The sequence below is a fragment of the Cavia porcellus genome, unplaced genomic scaffold (genome assembly GCF_034190915.1).
Source record: "Cavia porcellus strain 051 isolate PalLab524CR breed Dunkin Hartley unplaced genomic scaffold, mCavPor4.1 scaffold_13, whole genome shotgun sequence".
NCBI lineage: Eukaryota > Metazoa > Chordata > Mammalia > Rodentia > Caviidae > Cavia > Cavia porcellus.
In genome coordinates, this window is record NW_026947496.1 from 10,064,933 (window position 1) to 10,090,930 (window position 25,998).

Genomic DNA, 25,998 nt, shown 5'->3' on the forward strand with positions numbered 1-25,998 from the left:
TGGGGTTTCCTTAGCTGAATCAGCTTCAACTTATAAAAAGCTTTAAGGAATTTTCCAAGCCGGGTGTATAGTGCACATCTGTAAGTCCAACAGTGGTAAGCTGAGGCAGGAGGACCCTGGGTCAGAGCCTAGCCTGGGTGACAGGGACTTGGCAAGACCTCGTCCCAAAGTGAAAAATACAAGGGCCGGGGACTTAACCCACTGTGCAAGTCCTGGGTTTGGGACCTGGCTTTGCCACCAAAATAGAGAGAAAGCTTCTAGCCTTTGTTCTGTCTGTTTGGACTGTAGGGTACCTATTTTCCTAACCCCATCAGAGACTCACCACTGATGTGCGCTAAAGTAACCGGTCTGTGCTAGCTTTTCCCCGCGGCTGCCGATTGGTGTCATAAGCCCAGTCTGCAGCGTGCGCCTCGCTCTGATGGCCCTGGACAGTGCCAGGGCTCTGGGAGGTGCTGTGTCCTCTGGGGTGGGGAACCCTGGGCCAGCTCCGTTCCCAGCTCAGTGTTTGTGTGTGGCTTAGAGGAGGGGCAGGGACTGTGGAGTAAGAGTCCCCTCACTTGTCAGTCCTGACTCGGGGCGAGCAGCGGGCAGGTGCAGCGCCAGCCTTCCTCGGCCAGTGTCACCATGGCCGCTCATGTGGCATTGACCAGGGACCGGGGGCCCCGACTGGTGTGAGCCATGCCGTCATTTGGCGGGACACTCACACCATTTCCCTGACTGGTAGCTCCTTTAGCCCTAAGGGGCTCGGGACATTTGGGACCCTTAACGCCGCTCGTCTAGGAGCCCTGGGCCAGTCTTAGCTGCAGCCCGCGCCATTTCCTCCCGCTCTGTCCTGTCCTCCCGCTTTTTTTTCTATGCCGATGGCTGGTACTTGTGGGCCCTGACTGAAGGCTGGCTCCGGACTGGTGCCTCCTGTCCTTCAGAGGGAGTCCGGCTTCTTCAGTTACCTGAGTGGGTTCTGAGGGATGCTTTGCTTTGTGAATGAGATTTTTCTCCCGCTACCTCACTTTTTAAAATGCCATTCATTCATTAAATGTACATAGTGTTATCTTGTTTCTTCACTAAAAAGTTTTTCCAGTTGTAGTAAAATGTTTGCAAGCTTTTCAAGTTTTATAATTAGGAAACTGAGTTGTAAAAAGGAGAAGGAATTTTAAAATGAGTGATATGTATTCTCAGCATTGGAATTGATATGACTTAAAGCTGATTTCGTTTATTTGTGTTTATTATTCCTGTCATGGGCTAAATTCTCTTTAAAAATGTTTTACAGGTTAATGAATCGAAAACGATTTTAAAGCTCTGTGATTTCGGATCAGCTTCCCACGTTGCAGACAACGACATAACGCCTTACCTTGTCAGTAGATTTTATCGTGCTCCCGAGATCAGTAAGTTGTTCAGTGGCCCTGACCGGGTAGCCTCTCTCACGGGAACACAGATCTGATGGCCACACACTGTCGTGCGTCACTGCAGCAGCCGCAGTAGGCCTTTCCTGCAGCAGGGCCAGGGCACATGGCTCCTCCTGGGAGGAACAGAGGTAGCTGTCACAGGACTCTCGGTCATGCCGAGCAGGAGCAGCCAAATGGTGTATTCAAGGTCTGAGCGTCACGGCTGTGGACTGGGTTAGAGCTTTGCTTTTTCTCTTCCTGTTGCCTTGGTTGAGGTTGATTAGCATCTCCACCAAAGGTGAAATGGGAAGTAGAAAAGAAATGTGTGTCACCCAATTTCCACTCCTCCATTTTTAAAGGTTTTTAAGTCTGTTAAGAATTAGTAGAAGGGCTGGGGATTTAGTTCAGCGGCATAAGCGTCTGCTTTGCAAGCGCACAGTCATGAGTTCAATCCCCAGTGCTAAAAAAAAAAAAAAGAAGAAAGAATTGGTAGCAAAGCCAGGGATTTAGCTCAGTGGCTCAGGCACTTGTCTCATGAGTGTGAGGTTGTGAGTTTGATCCCTGGTGCAAAGGAATAAAAGAATTAGTGGGAAAGAACATGAAACTAATTGCCAAGTGACGAAACTAAAGTTGTAGTCATTCTTACCCTGTGTATTAAAACTTGCATTTGTTTCCAGTTATAGGTAAAAGCTATGACTATGGGATAGATATGTGGTCTGTAGGCTGTACCTTATATGAACTCTATACCGGAAAAATCTTGTTTCCTGGTAAAACCAATAACCACATGTTGAAGCTTGCCATGGATCTCAAAGGAAAGATGCCAAATAAGGTAGGACACAGCACGAATCACTGCTTTCAAGGGCTTGGCTTCTTATAGATCAGTAAATTGCTGGCATTTAACCCTGTAGCCATGAAACAAAGTTAGTAGAGGGGACATAGCTTGTGATGGATGATTCCTCAGCTCCTTCTGTGTTTCTGGTGTTCAGATTAATTCTAATCATACAAGAGCTATCAAAGGAGAAAAAAAGAACTCTCTTTTCAGTGGCAGGCAGAACAGTGTATGGGTGCACACATGTGTTTATAGCCTTGTGGAAACCGCAGATATGTTTGGGAGATGAGAGGACAATCAGAGCAGACCCTGAGTTAAAACAAGGACAGAATTAGGGAGCAGATTGTGAGTAGGAACATTGAGTACTGAGGGCCAGCAGCTGTCGGAGAAAGGAAGGTAGCGGAAAATGCACTTTGTAACAGTCACCCTGGACGCACCAGGGGTGGTGACTAGTTTCTACTTAACATGAAAGAAAACACTTTAGAAATTTATTAAAATATCCAGGGGCCGTATAATAGCCTTAATATGCTAATAGCCTTAGCTTTGTAACGTTTTTAGCTAGACTGAACTCGAGAAAGAGTTACTGGTTTTCTCATAGATCAGAAGCCATCATGGTTTTTAGATACTGTCCAGCTTCTGTCCCATTAGGCTTTTACAGTTATTTCCACAGAGATTAGCTGTGTCAGTACTTTAGTGACGTCTGACTTGTATTATGGTTGTTGGAACATAATTTGTAAAATACTTTTCTAACTGGAAAGGACTGAGCTGTGTAGTATTTTTTCCTAAACACAAGTACCTTTCAAGGGTTTACTTAATCCCCAGTTCTGAATAGTGAAAGCATCACATGGTGTTATAATTGGTTTAGATCACTACCTGGGAAATGTAACTTCTTATTACTAGGCAGTTTTAGATTGAGCATTTCAATTGACTCTTGTGTAGGTATTAACAGATTTCTGAGAGCAAGAAAATCAGGTCAAATAAACTAATAATATATTGTGTGAATTGTTATGCATTAGATTGTTATTAGGCTAGACTTGTTTCGTAACATTCAAAACCCCAGGTTTTTGTTTTGTTTTTCTGTTTTTTTGTGTGTGTGGTTTTTTTTTTTTTTTTCTTTTTTGTAGATGATTCGGAAAGGTGTATTCAAAGATCAGCATTTTGATCAAAATCTCAACTTCATGTACATAGAAGTTGATAAAGTAACAGAGAGGGTAAGTCTACTTCCACATACTATGTTAAATAGTTATTTTGTTGTTAATGAACTGAGTACCAGTTGGTACTCAGAGCTGTGAAGTTTTTTGGTTAATAGAATATATAATTCTGCAGTTCAAAATACATTATGATATGAAAAACTTTTCTTTTGGGGTCAGGGTTGTAGCTCAGTGGTACAATGCCTGCCTGGCAAGCACAAGATTCTGAGTTCGGTTCCCAGCAGCAGAATAAACAGTTTTGTGCTAGATCATCGTCAGGCCCTCGCCCCGCCTTGCCTCCCCGAGCCCCTCCCCGAGCCGTGTTCTTGATCTGGTTCCCCTGCAGCTCCTGTGTTGCCCCCAGAGTGATCGTTCGTCAGCAGATCTTACTGTGCCCTCCTCTTGGCTCCAGGTGCCCTGTTGGCCTTCCTTTGCCCGTTAAACAGCATTTGAGTTCCTCACAGGCATTGGGTTCCCACCTGCCGTGAGCTCAGCTTTCCAAAGCAGTTTCCCTCAGGGCGATGTGATGATTCCCTTGCTTCTGCCCCGCACATCCTGTGTCCCTGGCTCTGTCCAGGTGCTGAGAAGCCCCCGGAGTGTTGGTCTGTTCCTGTGCTCCCCATCAGAATAGGGATAGGGAAGTAGTTGAGGCAGTGGGTGCCCGCCGTTTCCGTGGTGAAGGTGGAGACCATTTCCAAGTCATTGATTGCTTCTTGAAAAATACAGAAGATACAGAGCTGTTAGTGAACAAAGTCTTGGTGTGTTTTAATGTTTGGGATGCACAGAAAAAAATTGTGCTAAGTTACATACATTTAGTAACTTATTTAGAGATACACATTGTAAAAATTATTTTTAGGAGAAAGTTACTGTCATGAGCACCATTAATCCAACTAAGGACCTATTGGCTGACTTGATTGGGTGCCAGCGACTTCCTGAAGACCAGCGTAAAAAAGTACACCAGCTGAAGGACTTGTTGGACCAGATCCTAATGTTGGACCCAGCTAAACGAATTAGCATCAACCAGGCCCTACAGCACGCATTCATCCAGGAAAAAATTTAAGCAAGATGAAGAAACTGCAAGGGTTTGAGTAATTAATACAAAGACTGAAGAAATTTCACAGCAGTTTATTATTAATGTATATAAACTTATAAATATTTCTCCAGCAAATTTGAGGAAGCATGATATATTTGAATTAACACCAAGGGTGATATTTCTTTTAGAAATGTTAGTTAATCTGTTTTGTGTCTTACGTGAAGTTTCACTGTAGAACTGTTTTAGTTGCCGAGACTGCACAGGATTATAGTGCTAATGTATATGGTTGCAGTTCACATAAAGACAACAGCTTCTGTTATACATGAGTAGCAATGCCGGGTGGTTGATTCATTTGTAGCAGACTTGGCTGCATTTGGGCTCCCGATGAAATGGCCAGCATAAATGCTGTTTATATTCACGTTTTCCTAGGTGTGTGTGTGCAGGCCACGGCAGCATGCCCTGGGCGTAGTCAGTGCCGAAGGGGGCTGTTCCTTCTGAGCCTGCCTCAGGATTCTGCTCTTTTAACGCAGGTTGTGTACAGCATTCAGTACACTGAAGGTAAGCCGCCATCAACATCACTGGTGTTGTAAGGTGTGAATTTATTGGAATAATTGACAAATGAGGGATCTTAGCTTTGTGGCAGAATTCCCTGCATGTGTGATAACTGATCTTGTTTTATTTTCTGGCATTGCAACTGTGGCATAGTTATAATTTCTGTTCTGTTCATCACATTTAAAATTTGAAGAGTATGCGCTTGATGGGTAGAGCGCCTTCAGTGTACTGTTTCTTATAACTTTCCTTTTTTAAATCAACTTGCTATAGACTTTATATACATTTTGTTAAATACAGTTCCTAGTGACCTAGAAACAATGCATAGTTTTCATTTACTAATTACAAATGTTGAGGCCTAATTCTGAAAGTCCTCATATTTAAAGGTTAGATAGACAACATAATGAAATTTTTAACTATTTGTATGTCATTTTGAAAGTGTACTGCTTTATGGTAACAATGTTTTTCATTTGTTCATTGTTTTCATTATTTGTGATCATGTTGTCTTTCAATACAGGCATAAACCTTCCACTCTTGAACAAAGCAGCTGCTTTTTAAAAGCGGTAATTGCTTCTTTACCTTTTATTTCTTTTGTAAATGAAGCTTTTCTTTGAGACTGTGACCTTAAAGTGTTGTCTATTGCATAAAACAGTTGACACTCACTTATTGTAAAGTGGAGACTGCTCTGCTGCATGCGAGGCGGCCATGCAGAGCTCTGTGTGTTTTCAGTCTGCATCTCTATAGATAATAAAGTCTTCTGTGAACAAGGCATTCGTAGCCATTTTTAAAAGTTTTGTCTGCAGTCCTGGTAAGTCAGGTAAACCGTAGTTAAAAGAGACCTTTTTTCCCTGGAAAGCTTTTATTGATAGTATTGTTTTAAAGATTTAAGTCTAGCTAGTTGATCATTTTATTAGTAACTAGGGTGCTAATTATTTCATCCAGAAAAGCCCTACAATTATTGTCAGCTTTCAGAGTAGTCAGATTATTCCTTTAGGTCATGGGATATAATTCAGGATTTAACTAATGTTTCTGCTATTTTCTCACTTTTCCTTTTGATGGTGCGGAAAGAGAAAAAGGAAAACGGGGCACAGGCCATTCACCGCCTTCTCCAAGGGGTCTGATTTGCTGAGACACCAGCTTCACCTTCTTAACAAGGTTATTTCTGACAGCATGTGTAGATAAACATTTAGCAACAATTTAAAACAGAATCATGTAAATCAACCTGGTTGTATGACAAGGGAATTCTATTTTTAACATGGTAGAAGACAATGTCCAAAAGCGTACGTAATCTTTTCTGTTTTGGGGTTAATGTTTGTCTCCCTGAGAAACAATCCGATTGAAGGGGCTTAAGTAATATTTTTACATTGTAAATGGGATTTTTTTATTCACCCAGGCACCTAATTACAACAAGCATGCACGTTTTGGTGCATTCAAGAATGGAAAATCAGAATAGCAGCATTCTCCTGGTGGGCTTTGCTCCATTTAAAGACATGGCAGGAACTGCACAGCCAGGAAGGTGATAGATGATCTAAAAAGCCAGCCCGACCCACGCCCCGTGTCTCCATGGTTTAGACCTAAATAAGTCAAGGTGATTGTTCTCATCCGCAGGTGGAGTGATGCCCTGTAAAGCGGGCGTCACGGCTGCAGCGCGCCCACCTTGAGGCTGTGGGTAGGGGCCCCCACCGTGGTTTATTTCCGTGCAATAGTCTCTAGCAGTTACTTTCACTGCAAAACAGTTACATTTTAATGCTTCTGGTGATTTTCTTGGCTTCATTGTAGATAATTGTTTAGTAAGTTAACTTTCCCTAGAAACAGTTCATCATATACCTTCGAGATTATTGCCTGTTCTTTAAAAAACAAAGTTGCTTGTTACTTGTTCTTTGTGTTTTAGGTGCAGCTCAGTGGAAGATGATGACAACCAGAAGACATGAGCTAAGGTTTCTGTCCTATAAAAGATTAAAAAAAACTTTTCCTTTTAGTTTTGTCTTACTTTTTAGTTCCCAGCATTATGATTTGGGTTTCCCTAGTGCTTGGTATTTAGAACGGTAGCGCTGATCATGGTGTCCATCTGTAAGTGCTTGCTTCATCATACTACTCGGCTCTCCTTCCTCTCCCGCTCCTCCGAGATAGCCGTTGGGGGGTGAGGGCCCCGTCAGGGTGGGATCCTAAGGGTCACCGAGGAGCGGCAGGTACCCGAGTCAGCGCCTGCGGTACTCCTGAACTTCCGGCAGATGGCGGAAGACTCAGAATTGGCATTGAAGAGGACTGCTCAGCTGCTTTAATTCCTGTTCTTTGATTATCCTCTAGTAACCTAATTTCAGCAAGTGTTCTGGTCATGGTCTGAACCTAGACAAGATATTCAGAGCTGTTGTTGGTTTTTCTTAGGGAAAATGAGAAAAGTGATACTGTGATTTCCTATGACCAAATTTCGTTTCCTGAATTTGTCTGTTTAAAGAGAACCCTATAAACTCTCGTATATACATATACAGGGTTTTGTCTGAACTTGTAATTCAGCTGAGACAGAAATTTGGAACTTCTAAAGATCTGTTCAATTGAGATCATCCTGCTTAACAAACTTCATGCTTGTCAGAATAACTTAGTTTTCAGATATAGTTATCTGTCTGAGGTTTTGGCTTTCGTATACTTTATGGCAAAAATGCTGTCAAGTGACTCAGACTTCATGGAAGCCTTAGGCAAAATGCTCAAAGGTGTTACTGTTCTTTCTGGAACTGGGGGAGAACGGTAGAGCGCAGACATTTTAGACGCCTTGTGAGTAGGGCTGTTCTCAAAGGCCGTCAGACGGCTGTGAAAGCTTGGGGCGGGCAGCATCTTGTTAGAGTGAGACCCCGTGTTGGCATCCACCCCGGGTTCTTATAGCACCACCCCCCGTCACCCTCCAGTGGCTTCCTCAGTTCACTCTACTTCCCAAACTGTGTATTGTAAAGTTTTCACCTTACCATTGTAATTGCTACTTTTTTCCTAACAAAATAAACATTCAGGACATTCTTACAATACAGAATATGTGCGGTTTTATAGTATGTGGTGGGGGCAGAGAAATTCAATGTCTCAGGTCTAGCGCCTCTGCGCTGTTCACCTGTGTTTTATCATCATCTGTCCATAGAACTCCAGCTGCGTAGTCGGAAGTGAAACCTCAGAAATCCGGGGCAGCTCCAGGGTCGCAGTATCATTTAGGGTAGTAAACAGGTAGAGACAGTCCCTTTACGTGTCAGCAGGGGATGCAGCTGAAGTTAGGTGTAGCTTCCTTCCCTCGGGATCAGACAGCGTCACCGAAGGGTGCTGTCGCTATACCTAGTTCCAGCGTACACCCAGCGTGAGTTTTACCCTATGAAACGTCCTCCTTAGAGAAACGTTTACATCAGGCTCATTGTGTTTTTTACCTATCAGTGATGTACACTAAATGGCTTTAAAGTGTTTTCCGGTTATTTTGAGGACTCACTGTGGCACCCTTAATTTTTCTTCTCCTTCTGTATGTAGGGTAAGGGACTTTCTTCTGAAGAACCTTTCCGTTTAGTGACCAAGATGCAGAAGCTGGTCTCTGGGGATCCGCCATGTGTGTCCTAACTGTTGATGTTCCCACTCTGAATTGTGACGTGCATTTTAGCAGCACACATTGCTGGCTGACTTTCTGGAAACAATAAAGTCCACCTGCTGTTACCACATCGTCCGCTGAGGGTTTTCCTTTGCTTGAGTTAGGCGTCTCGTGTTTTGTTTTTCAGTTATGATCACTGTGTTTCGCGTTGCTTAGCTGCTGCTCAGACAGAGCCAGGCCTGGTGGGTGCTGTGACAGAAGAGTCCTGTCACACCCTCGGAGGCCACGGACATGCCTGTGCACCTCGGGGACAGGGAAGGGTGTGGCCCAGAGCGCCCCCGACACCGCGCTGTCCTCGCAGAAGTCCCCAGAGGGGTGCATCGTGCCCCTCCCCTGGTTTTCCTGGCAGTGAAAACAGTCGGGAGCTGACTCCCTTTTCCTTCAATGTAAATAAGTTATCCAGCACACGACGGGCTGTCTACCTTCAACTCGCCCCTCTGTTTTCTTGGAAGTTTCAGCATTTTCAAAGTGAGTAAGCCTAGGGACAGAGGAGTGTGGCTCTCCGGTGTGTGCCAGACAGGGCTCCAGGGACAGGAAGGGTGTGAAGACTCCCCCCCACACACACACACCCAGCCAGAACTGACCGCCCCTGAGTGCAGTGGGGGCTGGTTTGGGTCAGATGGCAGTGGCTCGAGTGACCCCATAGATGTCCTGCTGTAACTTTCTACTCGGGCTGCTGGGCTGGGAGCCCTGTGGTCACCCTGCCAGGGCCACAAAGGCCTCACTTGTGGTTCAGCTGAGAGAAGGGCTCAGATGTCCTACTGGCAGAGTGCTGGGCTCCTGCATGCCTGGATGACAAAGTTGGGTCACACCCCTCAGTCAGGTGGCACGGTGCGCTCAGAGTCTGAAGAATGGAGAACTAAACATGGGGTTTTCGAGCAGTCCTGATTAAATGTCCTTGAACAGAGTTACTGGGTGTTTTCTGCAGAAATAATGGTAGAAGTTGGCTTCTGGCTTCCATGCCCACAGCCAGCCCCAGTGGCGCTCCCTTCCCCGAGTCACTGTGCAGCTGTTGCCTGTCTGAACCAAGCCTTTCCCTCACGTCCTTGGGGCAAGGAGATGGCCACACGTCCAGGTCCCACACACTCACCGCTTGTCTCATTCTAGGAACCCAGTTACAGCACTGTGGTCTTGTCTTAGAAGTTACCAGTGCCTTTGCCTAATAATTGAAAAGGGCAGTGCTTCTATGTGTTTTACACGGAGCAGTTCGGGACCTAAACGAAGAAGCCTGGTTTGGTTCCCAGTTAAAAACCTTACCTTACAAACATGGAACATTGTTTCCGCCTGTGTCCTGAACCTTCCGCCCGAGGACCTGGCAGGTAAGTTCATAGCTAGAATTTTCCAGAGATGAGGCCCACAGGCTGCCTGCACTTGAGCAGCACCCAAAGCTGTCCTGCAGTACAGGGGTCCAGGAGGTGCCCTGTTGGCAATCACTCTCTGCTGACATTAAACTCAGTCCCAGGGCTACTGTAAGCCTCCGGGGTTGTGCATTTTCCTTTGTATGTTTTGAATGTCTCTGTAGGTCAGACGCTTTTTACCCTCAGTCCCCTAGGCCTTATGCTCATGAGAGATGAAAGAATTCCATCCGCTTCACAAATGAGGGGAACAGTCAATGAGATGATCTGCAGTGTGTGAGCTGGTGAGGAGCCGAGTTCAAATTCAGACCTGCCAGTTGGGGCCAGTCAGTGCTTAACCACTGAGGTAGGAAATCCCAGATGTGGGGGTCCATTTGCTGACCCCTAGCAGGGTAAGATACAAACATATCCCTCAAGACAAAGTCATCATTGTGACCCTGAAGTTGAAATAAAATCCCAAGTATGTAGAAGAGTGGGTACAAAGGGCTGATCAAAAATAAGGTTCAGGCCTTAGACTAGGGAATCATGGGAAGGAGAAGAAAGATGATTGGCAGCAACCAGGAAGTCCAGTTTTGCAGTGTATGGATGTGAAAGAGAGATGAACCACCCTGGGCTGTGGAACACGTTTTCTTACAGGAGACCAGTTCATTTTCTGATGTGCTGAGACAGTTCCAGAGTATTCTTTTGAAAAACTGAGTACACTCCCTGTGACTCTGCTTCTAAGAAAACTAAGCCTTAGCTGGGCGTGGCGACTCACGCCTGTAATCCCAGCACTCGGGGAGGCTGAGGTGGGAGGATGGTTGTGAGTTCAAGACCAGCCTGGACTACAAAATGAGCTCAAAGCCAGCCTGAACTGCATAGCGAGACCCTGTCTAAAAAAGGAAAAAAAGAAAAAAAATTAAGCCTTGCTCTTGCTAAAGGAAAAAGGAAACGAGCTGGGTATCCTTTAATCCACCTCCCCCATCCTGAACTCAGGCTCTCCGCTCCTGCGGGAGGATGGTGCATAAAAACGGCAGCTGTGCGGGACTGGTGGGCCGGGAGAGGCCTTTGGTGCCTTTGGTAATGTCTGAAGTCCTAATCGGACAATGTGAACTCGACAATTATCCACTTAAGCCCACACTACGCCCCAGAGTATCCAAACCTGGGATTTGTGACATCGAGTCTTCACATTTTCCCAAGTGTGAGCCAAGAACCACCTGCATTAAAATGCCTGCTTCCGTACGTGTCTCGCTCCGGCGGCCTGTTTCAGTGAGCCTGGTTGAAGGCAGGACTCTCATGTCCTTGTTTCCCTGACTCTAAAGTGGAATGAAATTTCTCCATCCTGTAGCGCCCCCCAAGACTCCCCACCCCCGCCCCCGCACCCATGAGTTCTCTGGGTTTCAGTTAACCGCGTTGAAGGCAGCAAGGTCCAGCCGTGGGGGAGACCAGCAGCAGGAGACCTCGGCTGCTCCGTGGCTGCGTTCTCAGCAGTGTTTCCCCCCGCATTTCAGAAAGACTAGGTCTGGGTGGAGACAGGCTATTCCATCCCGTTTGGCAGTTGAGCTCAAGTGAGAACTGATACTAATTCCATTATACATAACAAGGGGCCCAAGAAATAAAAGGTTAGGGTTTGAGAGCATCTAGCACCTCTTGTGTGTTCTTTATGGAGACAGCAATTTCTTTACATTTTTAAGGGATAAGAAAATACCCAGAGGTCAGGACGTCAGATGCGTGGAGAGGGAGCATCGTCTGAGGTGAAGAACTCAGGAAATCGCTGACCAAATTTACTCTCTTATATGACTGTGACTGAACACACAAGGCTACAACAGCAATAAGTTATACCATTTATTGACAGTGGGATTATACTGCAAAAAAACGAACAATCTTCTGAACATTTTGGTTTACAAAGTAAAACCTCTCTTCAAAACAAGTGCAAAAGATTGTCAGATGTGTCGGTGTAGAGGCCCTTTGCACAGACACTGCAGCACTGATTTCAAATCAACCAAGCAATTGTGTGATTTCTGTTTTTAATGCCTGTATCTCAGAATGAATGAAGCACATTTTAGCTGGACTCCTTAGAATGGATTTGCTCACCATGGAATGTATGAAAGAGTTATTTTTGGTCAATGAGTGAGCACTTACCCTTACCTATAAAAGGTGACAAATAGTTTAGCTTCTGAATGTAGAACGGTCTCTTCAGTAGTACAGTTCTATGGTGGAGTTTCTTTCTGGTCTTTGGCGTCTTCGGTTCTTCCCTGTGATTTTCAGGAAAAGACAAGGCTACGGAGGAAACTGGTATTGGAGATCTTGGTGGCAGATAGCGTTTTGAGAGCGTTTTAACCGGTGCTTGGCTTGTTTGGGTGGTACTAGACTTGGGTGAGACTTCTTGGCATGGGTTTAAAATGGGACTTTGGGTGTTCTTAGTGTCGTCGTAGGTGGCAGCCGGTGGTTTTGTGGTGGACGGACTTCTCAGAGGCAGTGGTCTGGGGGTCCATTTACCTCTGCTGCCGTCGCTGCAATGCCATCTTGACGTATTTTGTTCAGGCTTGCCAGAAGCAGAACTGGTTTTCGCTTTGTCTCGGTTTTTATCCACACCAGGTACCGGGACACTCGGAGCGTCAGGCGGCTTTGCTGGCCTTGCTTTTGGTGCAGCTTTGGAGGCGGACGGGTGTTCAGAAACTGCTGAACCGCAGGCCAGCAGAGGGAGGCGCGGCCGCTCCTTCTGGATCGTCATGTGCTGTAATCTCTCCAGTTCCAGTAACCGAGTTACCAGGCGCTCCGTAGAGCTGTCCTGAGGGTCCACGGCCGCTTTCCAGTTTTCAAATTTTGAAAAGGCCAATTTGTGCAAGTCCAGAGTGTCGAAGGGAGTGGGAAGAAAGTCGGGGTACAGAAACGCTTCGCTGGGCTCCTCGGTGCAGCATTCCTCAACGCTGTCTATCGTCTCTGGCTTCAAATCCAGGTCCATCTTAGTGTAGCTGAGCAAGGTGTCACTTGCCTTCTCGTTCTCTGATAAATCACTTTCATCTGTTAAATTTTCTTCCACACTGCTGTTCCCATGTCCCTGATTACAAGCTGGAGTGGGCAAAGCTTCTCCGGAGGTGTTCTCGGTAGTGGAACATGAATTCACCTGAAGCTCATTTCGGCCCTTAAAAAAGTCTCCATCAGTGTAGGACCAGGAGAAACTGGGCGTCGGCAGTGAGGTGTGAGAAGCAGCTCGCGCACTGACCCAGGTGCTTGCAGGGTGGCTCAGAGTGCAGGGCTCTGTGGAACTACCGCTCCCGTCAAAGCCGGCTTCCACGGAAGAGTTTTCGAATTCCCTTTAAAAAGTAAGGTAACTGGTAAATGCTTTATTGTAGAATTAAGGTGTGCTTCAAGGATATAAATACATAAACTTTACCAAAATTGGTTAATGTTCAGTTCTCAGTCGTAGATGATAGATGACCAGGATAGATACAGATAGATATGTAGATAGATATAACAAACATGTTAAATTCCAAATATGCTCAGTTATACACAACTATAAAGTCAGATATACCCTAAAATATTAATTGGTCACCCTTTGCACAAATATAACTCACTAGATTATGAGCCAAAAAATAGTCTATTATTGACTCTGAGTCTTTTAACTAACAGCAAGTCTAAAAATAGCTCATTGAAGCCATGACTAGGACAAAAATGGCTACTTTGCCTCTACAGGTACATGAATTTCGGAATATAAAGATGATATAAAGTTGTGCAGCTCAAGCTGAAATAAATGAAATGCTTACTGACCCCAGCATTAAATAAAAGGAAACTTTGAAAGACTTAGGTTACTTAAATTAACCAAGGCTTCTACGTGAACTGCTTCACTTTTTAAAATTATTGTAACAAGGAAAGATAGTAAACAGTGTAACAAACAACCCCAGACACAGTCTCTGGTAATTATCTTAGGAGTAGTATTTGTAGGCATTATATTTAGTACTAAAATCTACACAAATTATACTGAGAAATGCACAAAAAAAAAAAAAAGGCAGGCCATAGATTCTTTCTATGCTTTTTAAAGATAACTAAAAATTGAAAGAGTTGGTTTGTTTAATTGCATGTAGTTTCAATATCTTCTTTGTTTTTTTAGGCTCCCTTATAGTAAAAATAAGGAAGTCTAGCATCTTGAAGCATATTTTCATTTTTATAGAAAGTGATAAATGTGTTCATTTAGCTAAATATTAGGATATTGTCTTGCCTTTGAACAATCACAAGAAAAATCTAAATGTACAATTTTTAAGAGATACAAGCCTGTATCTCTTAAACTCTTTACTATACAAGTAAAAAGCATGAAATCTGGAGGCAGAGGCCCGGGTCCTAACCCCTCTGCCACCACAGACTCAGTGAACTAGAAATGGCCACGCCGACTTGGGTGGTCAGAGAAGGAGAACAAGGTCATCTCTGGGCACTTTGTGAGATGTTCAGTGCTGAGGGCAACTTAGCATTACTTTCTCTCCCTTGTGGTAGTGATTATGTCAGTGCCCCGTGTGTTGAGGAGAACATTTTTAATAAAATATTTCCCTGATACCAAACTTATATGTGTGCACCATGATGAGAGCCAGCCAGTACTGACAGTGAATTCCTGTCACACACAAGACCTGCTGAGCTCTCCCAGGAGCCCCCAGAGATGGGCTCTTGAATTTTGCACCTTTGAAGATAGGGACATTAGTCAGGGATTTAGCTCAGTGGTATAAACACCCGCCTAGCAAGCATGAGGTCATGAGTTTGATTCCTGGTACAAAAAAAAAAGCTAAGGACAGTAAGAGCTGAGGGTGCAAATCCAGTAAGCGGTAGCCAGGACACGAGTGCGGCGGTGGGATCTCGTGGCTGTGACCCCAACCACTGCCTCTTCCTGCTCGTGCCTTTGTCCTGGATTAGAATTCGGCCCCCTTTCTTTGCCCTCTCTCCTTAAACTCTTTGCTCTACCCGAGTTCTTTCTCATAGAAAAGGCTGTCCTGTCGCCATCAGCAACAATCCCCACGTAGTCACGGCTCAGCCAGCTCCCTTCTTGGTTTCCCCTGCGCTGCCGCCTAAGGGCAGCTCTGCTGGGGCCCAGTGAGGTAAAATCCTCGGCAGCAGACAGCTGCCAGCCAGGGAAGCACTCCGCGAGCAGAGAGGAATGGAACGGGATGCCCACCGACTACACTACACTGTAAAACTGACACAAAACAGTGTTCAAGAAAAGGCCTTTTCTGAATACCAGTAACCTGTATTTTTAAACAGTCTGTCTGTTCTAAGGTATAACTGAAATTTAAGAACCAAAAAAATAAGAATCCAACCGCAGCGAAGTTAGAATGAACAGTGCTAACTGTGAGCATGAACCAAGCTATTTTTGCATCCTGGTTCAACACCTCTGTGACTCGGGCAAGCTACTTAACTGTAGACCGTGGGGTCCCCATCTGTACGTCAAGGGTCCTGACAGCGGCACTTACGCTGTAAGACTGGCTAGAGCACTGAACTTGCTCACACATCAAAGCAATTAAAGTAGCTCCTGGCACGTGAAATAGCACTTTCCTCTCACGCAGTGTGGCTGAAAACCAGTGAAATTCAAGGAAATGACTGGGGAACGACACGTTGCCGTTCTTCTCCCTCAGAAATCCTCCTCCTGCACCGCATCTGTCCCTCGTTCTTGCCACTTTGTGCAGCAGCCGACCAGGTCCTCTTGCATGGCATCTTTAGTCGCATGGCTGTGCTCCCTCAGCGTCCTGACCTGATTGTAACATTTACTCTTCGTGGTCGTTTTGACTTTGGGGAAGAGTCAGAAGTCGCAGAGGGCCGGATCCCGTGAATAAGGCGAGCGAGGACCTGGGGCTGTGTGTATGAGGCTGCCTTTCCGTCCGATGGCCTCGGGTAGCAGCGTGCACTGTATTTTTGATCACACCTCGTAAAGACATGAAAGAAGACTTGGAGACTGCTTCAGAAAGTGGCAGGGATGGTGGGAGAGGTGTGTTTGATGCGAGGGGGAAGATTCTGAAGAGGACTGGTAGCAATGTGTCTTATTCTGTAATAATTTTTTCAATTTAAACATTAAAATGTCCTTTCTACAAGAAGGCAGCCCCACCCCTCTAAGCCTTTGCACGAGGCTAGGGCAGCTCTGCGCCTTTACCCATCCGCTGGTGTCTGCGTCTGCAGCTGCTTCGGATTTTAGGCTGAATTTGTATCACTTCACACTATCCCCCCACCGCACTTCTATTTCTTCTGGTTAGTTTTTGGTCCTTGCATTACACGTGATTAATCATGTATACTGAGCTTTATTTCAGTAATCTAAACAATTGCAAAACAAACATCTCACCTGTTCTCCATACCAAGTTCATTGTTAAAAGGGTAACTCCATAGCTGGAATATTCCTTGTTTGCTGCTCTAACAATAGAAAAATCATGGACAATGTTTTAGGAGCTGTGTGAAGTTTTTTTTTTTAACAAAATGATACTTCGAATGTGACGCATAAGATCTCACCTGTGCTCTCCTTAGGGGAAGATCTGACAAACTCAGTTCTAGCATCAGCTGCATGATGGAAATCTCCAAACAGTTCTGCAAAGCAGCAGCAGACACTGAAACAAATCTCTGCCCCTGCTCAGTTCTAAGATACATATAATTCTTGTCTTAACCAAGGAATACATAAAGTCCAGTGTACTCTCTCTTAGACATAGAGGGATAAATTCCTATTGATTTCAGCAGAAATTTCATATTCTATTATTAATACTAACTAAACACTGTTACCAAATGAACCTTAGGTAAGTAGATATAATTCAGATTACCTTTTTGTTTGTTTTTGGTACTGGGGATCGAACTTACAACCCTACACTTGCCACGCAGGTGCTTGTACCACTGAGTTAAATCCCCGGCCCAAGATTGCCTTGGTTGTATAGTTGTGTTTAATATTTTGATCAAAAATGGTCTGCTAAAGCATTAACTTTATACTGCTTGCAAACAGGGTGGTGACCACTGCAGCTGCTTTAAGACTTCCAAAGGGCTGTGGCTACATCCCTTCTGGCAATGATTAGAAAACACTATCTTTACTACAGTGTCAGTTTGCAATTATAGTATTGTTATATGGGAAAGAATAATGTACAAAATAGTAATGACCAATTTGCAGCCTCATAAAGTAGTAACGGCTTTGATTTATTTGATGAACTCTACATAAATACAATTTTAAGTTGGAAAAAAACCACTTAACATGTACATAACTTTCAAACAGTAGGTTTTGTGACTTAGGAAAAACCAAACATCCTTACCTTTTCAATTTTGCCTAAAAGAATATGAATTTAAGAATGATGATTAATAGTCACATAAAGCAGGTATTATTTAAAATAAATCCCCGTAGTGCGAGTCATTGTCCCCGGAGAAGTGGGCACATCCGGGGTTTCTTACCACCGGCTGAACTGTTCCTTCCTCGAGGGAGGTTTTTACTTTCAGGAGTGGACATTTCTGAATCCAAATTCCAGTAAGATAAGCTCTAAAACGATATTGTTTTAGGATATGCTTAGCATAAAAAATAAATTTTTAGAGCTCAAATGCATAATTCTACATGTTCTTTGCGTAAAGTAAGACAAAATACACAGAACCAAATGCCCGGTTGGCCACCTGCAGGGACAGGGTCCACACTCTGGAGAAACACGCAGTTTTCTCCTACCAGACCATCACGGGCTGGTGATGCTTGTTACTCAGCAAATGGGAAAAGGCTCTGGCAGGAACTTATGCTTTCCAAGTCATTTTGTGAAAAGTAATGACATGGTGCGTTTTCAAAACTGATTTTAAAATAGAGCAGAACCACCCATTCAGCGTGAGTGGCACAGGGGGGCAAAAGTTCTCGCGTTTTCTGCATCCGAGGACCGGATCTAAAAGCCTACAAAATCTTTCTGACAACCAAAGAAAACCTCTAATCCTTGCATTGTATTCAGCACCAACCAGCCCCCTAGTCGTGGATTTCAGATGTTGAGAAATACTCAGGAAATAGTCCAAAGGAAGCTCAAAACAAATGGAAAGGGCAAAGTGCTAACAAATGCTGTGTTTGTGTTCATGCGGTGGCTGTGTGTGTGGGAGGGGAGCCCGCGATACTTTATTCTGGAAGAGAGAAACTGATGAGGTGATTGGTTTGTAAGACAGGACATGGTGTTAGGAAAGAGCTCAGTGATTTCCTATCTGGGATGAGGCGGAGCCTTTGCAAATGAATCTGAGTAGGCACAGTGTTGAGTGTAACTGGGCAGCTCCTCCACACTGAGGCAGAACGGGAGAATTAGGCTCCCATGGGGTGAGGCTTTAACTTATTCATGGGAAGGGGCGATATTTGGCTGCTGCTGCTGATCTTTCTCTGGAGGTTTTTGATAAGTCAAATGCATGGTTTCCTGCTCTCTGGGGCCTGATTTCCACAGGAGAGTCACCCAGAGAACCTTTAAAAAGTAGTAGTTGAAGCTGGGGCTCAGAGGTAGAAAGCTTGCTTAGCGTCTGCCAGGCCCTCTGCTCCTGACACTGCAGAAAGAGAAGCAGGAGGACCCGCTGGCTCTCCCTGGCAGGGTGCGGATGGAGCCCAGAGATCTGTGTCTTAGCCTCCGGAGGGACTGTCAGGCCTCTCTCAGTTTTGTAAGCCCAGGTCACTAGCGTCAGAAATGCACTTGTGGGGAAAACACCTTTCTACTAAAACAGGAAAGGATGCGCTGAGCGCTCTCTGCCTAGGTGTCCACCGCTAAGGGCTGGCAGCCGGTGGAGTCAGCTAGTTTGAAGAATCCCCAAGCGCAGGGAATTAGACTTTTCCAACCTCATCTCCCTCTGCAAAATTTTTCACAAAGTACACGCACGGAAATAAAAAGCTGGCATTGCCTGGCTAGCTTGCATCTGTAACAAATCCCAGTAGCGCTTAGCAGTGTTCTGAGTCTCCCATGGAAGCCAGGTGACTCCTTTTATTGAAGGACGTGAGAACTCTGCACCTGCCAGCCCCGATGCGCCAGGGGGACCCCACTGCCGGCGCGGAGCTGCAGGCCGTACCTCCCGGGAGCCGCTGGACACCGACACGCCGAGCACGGGCCCCCACGCCTCGCCGGCTCTTTGCCCCATCACGGGGCAGCTGTTCCTCTGATCGCCCCGAGTCCTGTAAGGGTGGGAGGACAGGCGTGGCGTGAGGAGGGCGGAACACCGTGGGCAGAAGGAGGCCCACGCGGGCTTTTATTTTAGAGGAGTGAGAAGGATGCTCAGGGGGAGCGAGCTCAGAGACCTGGGGCCCTGGGGTTCAGGGTGGGGAGGGGGAGGAAGGGAGAGAAAGGAGGAGGAAGGGAAGGAAGAGGGGGAGAGAGACAGAGAAGAAAAGGCTTGGTGGTGCGCACCTGTAATCCCAGGCTTGGGAGGCTGAGGCAGGAGGATCCTTGCAAGTTCGAGACCAGCCCGGGCTACAAAGTGAGCTCAAGACTGGCCTAAACTGCATAGTGAGGCCCTGTCTCAGAAAGACAAAAGTAATTACTTAAATGAAATAAAGGAAGGGAAAGAAGTAAAATAACAAAAGAAAAAGTAAGAGGAAAGGAAACAGGAAGGAACGGGCTGGGGAGACAGGTCAGCCACACCGCGCCTGCCTGGCAAGTGCAAGGTACTGAGTTCGATTCCTGGTACAAAAAAAAAAAAAAAAAAAGAAGAGGAAGAAGAAGAGAAAAGACCAAGGGGTGACCTAGCAAAGGCCCAGACCAAAACAAACGGGACGGCATAATAGACAGAGATGCCGAAATCGAGGTCAGAGGTGAGAACAGAGACAGCAAATAAGAAAATGACCTCCAGGATGGGAAAAGTAGGACTTATCTGGAATTTACCACTCAGTTTGTTCTGGTACCAGGAATCAAACTCACGACCTTGAGCTTGCCAGGCAGTGCTGTGCCACTGAGCCCATCCAGCCCTACCTGGAACCCATAGAAGGGGCTGTGATGCCTGCTTTTCATGTTAAACCAAAGTCTCCCTTGACGGCACGGTTGGCCTTGTGCGCAAGCCCGTGCCCACTGCCAGACTGGGCAGCTGGAGCCCAGAGTCCCCGCCACCCTTTAAGGTACAAATACTGGAGAACTGTACAGTTTTAAGCCAAGCAATCAGGGGATAAGGTAGAGCTACCTGCAAAGACTCCCAGATTAAAGCCACTGTGGCATCAGGGCATGTGCTAACGGCTGTCTTACTGTCTCCTTGAGGGAAAGCGTGTTCTGAAGAAATTGGGGGCGTAGTTCAGGGAGTGTGTGAGCCAGGACGAGGCTGTCCGCCTGCTCCCCTGAAGAACGGATGTAGGGGGACTGAAAAATGGAAGTGGGAGCCGGGCTGTGGCTCGAGCCTCTAACTCAAATACTCTGGGAGGCTGGGGCAGGAGCATCGCAGTGTCATGACCAGCCTGGGCTGTTTAGTGACTTAGGGAGAATCTGCTGCAACATTTTCCTAAAAACTGTAGGAGAAGGGAGGCTGCTGAGTTGGGGCTCTGCCATGCCACCACCCCTCGTTCAGGTCTCTGTCCTGGAAATAGGCACCCACCTGGAATGACCTGCAGGCAGACCACTGTGAGTCCAAGTAAAGCTGTGTTCAGGGAATCGGGGGCAGGAGTCTGTGGCACGTGGCCCACACCCACCCAGATGGAGGCTGGGCTCCGTGGGCCCTGGCCAGGGCAGCCTATGGTGAGGCTGGCGGTCACCAAGCTGGCCTCTTACCCTGGGCGCCGGCCCATGGGTCTTCCCAGCCCCTGTGCAGCAGCGGGATAGGGGACTGGAGGCAGCTCTGTGGGACCTGTTCATGCTCCCTGTCACCTGGTAACGCTTCCCGGTCACCTGGCAACACCCAAGTCCCTGTGCTCTATCCCAGCCCTGGACTTGGGGCCCTGGAGTTCTAGCAGTAACACACAGCACATTAAATAACAAAATGGGAGAGTTGGCCCCTGCTGGAGCCAGCCCGCCTGGGGTCCTGATCAGATCCATCATAATTAAAAGAACCTGTAAATTGTTGTTTCTGTCTAGCAGGCATTCAGATTGTGAGAGCTCCAGTATTGGGGATCGAACTCACGACTGCCTGCTTGCAAGGCAGGTGCTTATGCCGCTGAGCTAAATCCCCAGCCCCGAGAGCTCAGTTTTGCATCACCAAACGCATCTCCTGCTATAGCTCTATGAAATAAGGGGAGAAGGGTGAAAATACAAGCATTCATCCGCTCTCCTGTGACAAATCGATCCAAAGAAAGAATCTAAATAAAGCCAAGCTAATTATAAATCAGTAAACGACAACTGAATGTTCAGCCTCAGCACCACACACACGCACACGCACACACACACACACACACACACACACATACAACTCCACAAAGCTTTGTCACTTCTTTACAATAAAGGATCAACAGTTGAGAAGCTTTTGTCTCCCTCAGTAGTGAGTCTAGTCTGTTTAACGGGACAAGCACGAGATTCAACCCCGACAGCGAGGGGAAAACCTGATGAGCCTAAATGGCCTTCGGAGAAGGTTCTCAGAAAAAGACGCACGCAGGAAGCCATGTATGGAGATGTCAAGGTTTCTCAGCTCTCTGGTTCCCCCACCCCAACCCACAGGTGCTGGTCGCCTGCCTCCGTTTCCCCCTCCTCTGCAGAGGGCCTTAGAGACGTCTTTGCTGCCCTCTGGACTGTCCCCTAACACCCCGCACGGCTCCTGTCTTTGTCCTCCTCACCAGCTTTTCATTGCTCTCTTTTCCACGTCTCCCCCTGGAGAAGACAGAATTCTAAGGGCAGGGGCTGTGCCCTGTGGCTCCTCAGGTTTTCCCCTCGCTTTCAGTCGAGGCCGAGGCTGAGCCCATGACAGCAACATGCTCGGTAAAGAAGAAGGAATAGAGCCAGGCGTGGGGCTCAGGCTGTGATCCCAGCACCGTGGGAGGCCGAGGCAGGAAGATCCTTGGCCCTTTGAGGCCAGCCTGGGTTACAAAGTGAGCCTACGGCCGACCTGAACTGCATAGGGAGACCCTGTCTCACATACATACGTGCATAAATAAATAAATAAAAATTAATTTTTAATGTTTTGCTCCCGACTATTTTATTTGAAAGGCTACCATTTTTTGCAAGTATAAAGAAAATCTTGCTTGAAATTTGTTTGTTCCCTGAGTAAATGTGATAGTGACGTGTATGTTTGTATTTCCAATAGGAAGTAAGATAAACTCACTTGGGAAGAAATTCTACACCTGCCAGGATTTTTCAGTCACACCTGCCTCCTCCTCCTGCCTGTACTGCAGGACTTGACCCTGGCTTTGCCCTGCTCCCCACGCCCACGCCCGTGCCTGGTTTCCTTAGCTGGCCATTGCAGACTGGGAGTTTCAGCATCAGAAACTTACTTTCTGGGGTCAGGAAGGGTACGGTGGGCGTCCTCTCTCTGGTCCTCAGGAATCCCCTGCCTCATCTGCGGTGACCCGAACACTCTCTTGAGGACGCTTCCCTTGAGGAACCTGGAGAGGATCTTGTCCCCGTGAACGTTGCTGAACACTCTGCCTTCAGGGAGCCAGCAGACCTTGTCGCTTGCACTGTGGCCAAGGGAGCAGGGAAGGCAGGCGGGAGACACAGCAGCCCTCTGTGTGGGCAGAGAAGAGGAGAGAAGAAGGAAGGAAGGAAAAAGGGCGGAGAGGAGGGAGAGAGGGAGGGATGGAGGGAGGGAGGAGGCAGACGGGAGGGAATTTCCATTATCTAGAAGTCAGGAATAAAAGATCAGCCTAACCAGAAACACAACCAGCCTCTGCCCGCTGTGGGCTCCATTTAGTTAATAATGGTCATCGGTTGGAGCAGCACGTAAGAGTCCCTCAGCCACAGGACAGCACCCTGGCTGAGGTGCGTGGGCCGCGACTGTTCTCGGAGGAAAATAATAACACATTGAAAACACGGTGTGGACAAAGGTATATCCTGGCCATGGAAGATAAAACTGGAACTCAGCAGAGGATGAAAAAAGACACAGCGGGGAGCATTTGTTCCATCAGAGACTAAGAACACAGGTGAAGGCCAGGGTGGCTTAAACCAAGACCTCAAGGCTGGGTCCTTGGCAGCCTTGTTCATGACAGTTACATTCCTCTCCAAACAATGCTTTTCTACATGCAGTGATTAGGGGAAAAAATGCTTGGGACTGAGGACTGGAAGAAACTTTACTCATTAAAAAATGAAAACAAAAGCATTTATCCACCTGCTGGTTTGTCTAAAAATAAAGTTTACGGGGGCTGGGGATTTAGCTCAGCGGCATAAGCACCTGCCTTGCAAGCAGGCAGTCGTGAGTTCGATCCCCGGCACCGAAAAAAAGGCAAAAATAAATAAATAAATAAATAAATAAAGTTCATTAAGCCAGGTGTGGTGGTGCATGCCTGTAATTCCAGCACTCGGGAGGCTGAGGCAGGAGGATCACCATGAGTTCCAGGCCATATAGTGAACTCAAGGTCAGCCTGAACTGCACAGAGAGACTATCTCTCAAAAAAACAAAACAAAATCAACAAATAGTAATAAAAAGTGAAAGGATTTTGCCCTAAGTACTGCAGCAGTGGGAGGCTGGGAGGCGGAACCAAGGGGGCTCTATGTTGAGGTCACCTTTCCCGCCCCTAGGCTATTTACCTGTGGCTCGAAATGAATTCCAATGGGCTACCTGTGCATCAGTAATGCCCCTTAGGCACCACTCCAAACCTAAGCTACATGTATGCCCCCCACAACACGCGTTGGGCAGACAGAAAAGCCAGACCTCAGTGGTGGGGGTAGCCTGCTGGACCGGTATTGATAAGACACCATTAATTCTCCAGCTCCGCATTCTTAAAATAAAGACCACTTTTATTTCATATTTCTGTCTTTTTAGCCACGCCAAAAATTCTATCAAAAAGTATGGCTGAGGCTGCCCTTCCAGGGGGAGAACCAGCAGCAGCTCCTGAGATCCGCGCCATGTTGGAACTTAGGACGCTGTGAAACCAAACAACCAGCCTGCCTCCTACTAAGCAATAGTGAACCTACTGATGCACAGCCCACTTCCCCTAACCCCCTTCTCTCCCCACCCCCGCCCATTAGCAAATGGGAACCAGAAATCTGAGCGTCTCCTGGGAGGTTGACTATAGCAAATAAGGGGGACTTCCTTCTACCATCTCTTTGAAGGCAAATATTTTTATTACTGTTTTGCTCTTTTCTGATTAATAGTACTGCTCTATTCAATATTCTGTTTTGATAAGTTCTATAGTGTTCTATATTTCATCTCACTTTGATATACGTGATTGAAAGAACAACTATTATAAAGAAAACAAAATATACTGTAATACCTATTACTGTTATCCCGGTAACCTGCTGTGAAGTTCTGTACCAATTTCACTGTACAATCTTAGTTGGCTTTATTCTGTCTTGTTCTGTTGTATACTTTCAAAATAAAATTTAAAAAAAAAGTATGGCTGAGTAGTATTCCTATATATGGCACATTTTCTTTCTCCATTCCACTACTGAACATTTAGGCTCGTTTCACATGCCGCTTCCTGGTTGTGAATAAACACGGAATGCAGCTATTTCTTCAACATACGGCTTCTGTTCCTCCACAGACCCCTAGCGGTGGAACTGCTGGGCCAACCTTTGCATTTTTAATTTTTTGGTGACCCTCTGTGCCGTTCTCCACTCACATTCCCTCTAGCAACAATGTCTCAGCCCTCTGCAGCCTTGCCGGCATCTGCTATATATATATATATATATATATATATATATATATATATATATAAATTTTGTCTTTTTGCTAATTTAGCAATTGTGATCTGTTTCTGGTTTTGTCCAGCTGACCTTGACCTTGACCTTCAGTTTCCACGTGGAACCTTCAGATAGTTACAAGCAAGCATCGCACGGTGGCTCCTGAGCAATGATCACAAACGTGTAATCAATTCTCATATAAGGCTGGAAACACACGCACACTTTAAGCCATGACTTCCTTCGCATGTGGAATGGCTTATAACTTTGTTCTTTTGGATTCAGGAAAACATTCAAATAATGTACTCAACATTTTTTTTTTTTTGAAGAAAGCAGCCAGGGGATGTCTTTCTCCTGCCCAAATACCCTGCCCTCCAATCCTGTCATTTTCTGTCTCCCCAACACCCATACAGTTACCAGGCTCTCATCACATGCAAACGGGTCTGTGTTCTATAACATTTAAAACATGTTTGTACTCAAGTCTACCATTTTATTTTAAAACACTTTTACCTTTGAGTTGGCAAGTTGAGAGTTAAAAAGTGAGGTTCATATGTCTTACCCTCAACCCTAATGTACCATATGGCATAATCATGATATTTTTAGATCTGTGGCCAAGAGTTCTTAAGCTTGGTCAAAACAAAAAACAAAACAAAACGACATGAAACGGGCCTTCCCTAGCAGCATCTGCCCTGGGCTCCCTGGCCCGCATTTCTCTCACTGCTCCACAGCACGGTTACCCAGCTGTTCCAAAAGACGCCCCTGACTGCCTGGCCAAACAGGCTGAAACGAAGAGGAGCCTGCTGTGTGCCTTTCCCCAAATCAGGGCTTTGGGACCAAGTCGGCCGCTTCAGGTTATTTAGTAGCTCTGTTGCCCTGTGTTCTTTAGTCTAAAATGGAGAATTAATGGTTTCTTATCAATACCGGTCCAGCAGGCTACCGGCAGGAATTTTTGTGCCTTGATTTCACTTTTTCCCCTTAGTGCAGCTCGGAGGCTAAGAAGCTCCTGGAGCTCTTACCTGTGCTAACCCGGACATCCCTCAGCTGGGGACCATGCTTGCTGCCCTTGGTTCTGCTGAGGTTGTGACAGGTGCTCGGTCTCTCGTGGGGTCCCGGAGCCTGTGGAGACTGAATTACGTACACACAGGGTACAAGGGCTCTGCCCAGGGCCAGCTGGGAATAAGGCTGGGTGAGTCCCTGTAGAAAGCTCAGCACTTGTCCAAACCCGTATGGAAAGAGGACTTTCTGGGGGACATCCTTGAAAGACCGGGCAGGAGGTTTTCCCTGGACTGCTTCCCTCGCTGAGGGGTGGAGCAGGGTCTCCCACGGTTCCAGGTCCTACCTGCTCCATTGTGACGCCCAGAACGCGAACAGGCAGGAGGCCGAGAGGGAGATTCCG

At 46.3% G+C, this 25,998-nt stretch overlaps 2 protein-coding genes across 16 annotated transcripts in view; one reads left to right on the plus strand and one right to left on the minus strand.

The window, feature by feature from the left end:
• Positions 1 to 8,661, plus strand: part of Prp4k (pre-mRNA processing factor kinase PRP4K) — a 33,590-nt gene extending 24,929 nt beyond the window's left edge. Inside the window, exons 12-18 of one of the 15 annotated variants that reach the window (XR_010051108.1) lie at positions 1,268 to 1,382; positions 2,060 to 2,211; positions 3,336 to 3,422; positions 4,258 to 5,546; positions 6,052 to 6,138; positions 6,875 to 6,920; positions 8,479 to 8,661. Coding sequence is in view for 1 of the 15 variants with exons in the window: in XM_003468823.5 (XP_003468871.2) it covers positions 1,268 to 1,382; positions 2,060 to 2,211; positions 3,336 to 3,422; positions 4,258 to 4,461 (558 nt within the window). In the remaining 14 variants the exon portion in view is untranslated. Of the gene's footprint in view, positions 1 to 1,267; positions 1,383 to 2,059; positions 2,212 to 3,335; positions 3,423 to 4,257 lie in introns of all 15 variants that reach the window. The other 14 variants (XR_010051105.1, XR_010051109.1, XR_010051110.1 and 11 more) reach the window with 14 other exon arrangements.
• A 3,115-nt stretch (positions 8,662 to 11,776) lies between these two features.
• Fam217a (family with sequence similarity 217 member A) lies at positions 11,777 to 22,815 on the minus strand. Its single transcript, XM_063259689.1, has 7 exons — positions 22,259 to 22,815; positions 19,266 to 19,372; positions 18,931 to 19,033; positions 17,320 to 17,404; positions 16,405 to 16,550; positions 16,241 to 16,308; positions 11,777 to 13,244 (listed from the first exon to the last, which is right to left on the minus strand). Exons 2-7 carry the CDS (start codon positions 19,361 to 19,363, stop codon positions 12,041 to 12,043), a joined length of 1,704 nt encoding a protein of 567 aa, XP_063115759.1. The 5' UTR covers positions 19,364 to 19,372; positions 22,259 to 22,815; the 3' UTR covers positions 11,777 to 12,040.
• Between the last annotated feature and the right edge of the window lie 3,183 nt (positions 22,816 to 25,998).

What these genes read in the sequence shown, in the direction of transcription:
- Fam217a (XM_063259689.1), bottom strand. Translation starts at nt 19,363, where the DNA reads ATGCAGTTTAGGCCAGTCTTGAGCTCACTTTGTAGCCCGGGCTGGTCT. An exon ending in TCCCAAGCCTGGGATTACAG is followed by an intron (nt 19,034 to 19,265) that starts GTGCGCACCACC and finishes CCACCCTTACAG; the next exon opens with GACTCGGGGCGATCAGAGGA. An exon ending in GAACTTGGTATGGAGAACAG is followed by an intron (nt 13,245 to 16,240) that starts GTGAGATGTTTG and finishes TACTTTTTAAAG; the next exon opens with GGAATTCGAAAACTCTTCCG.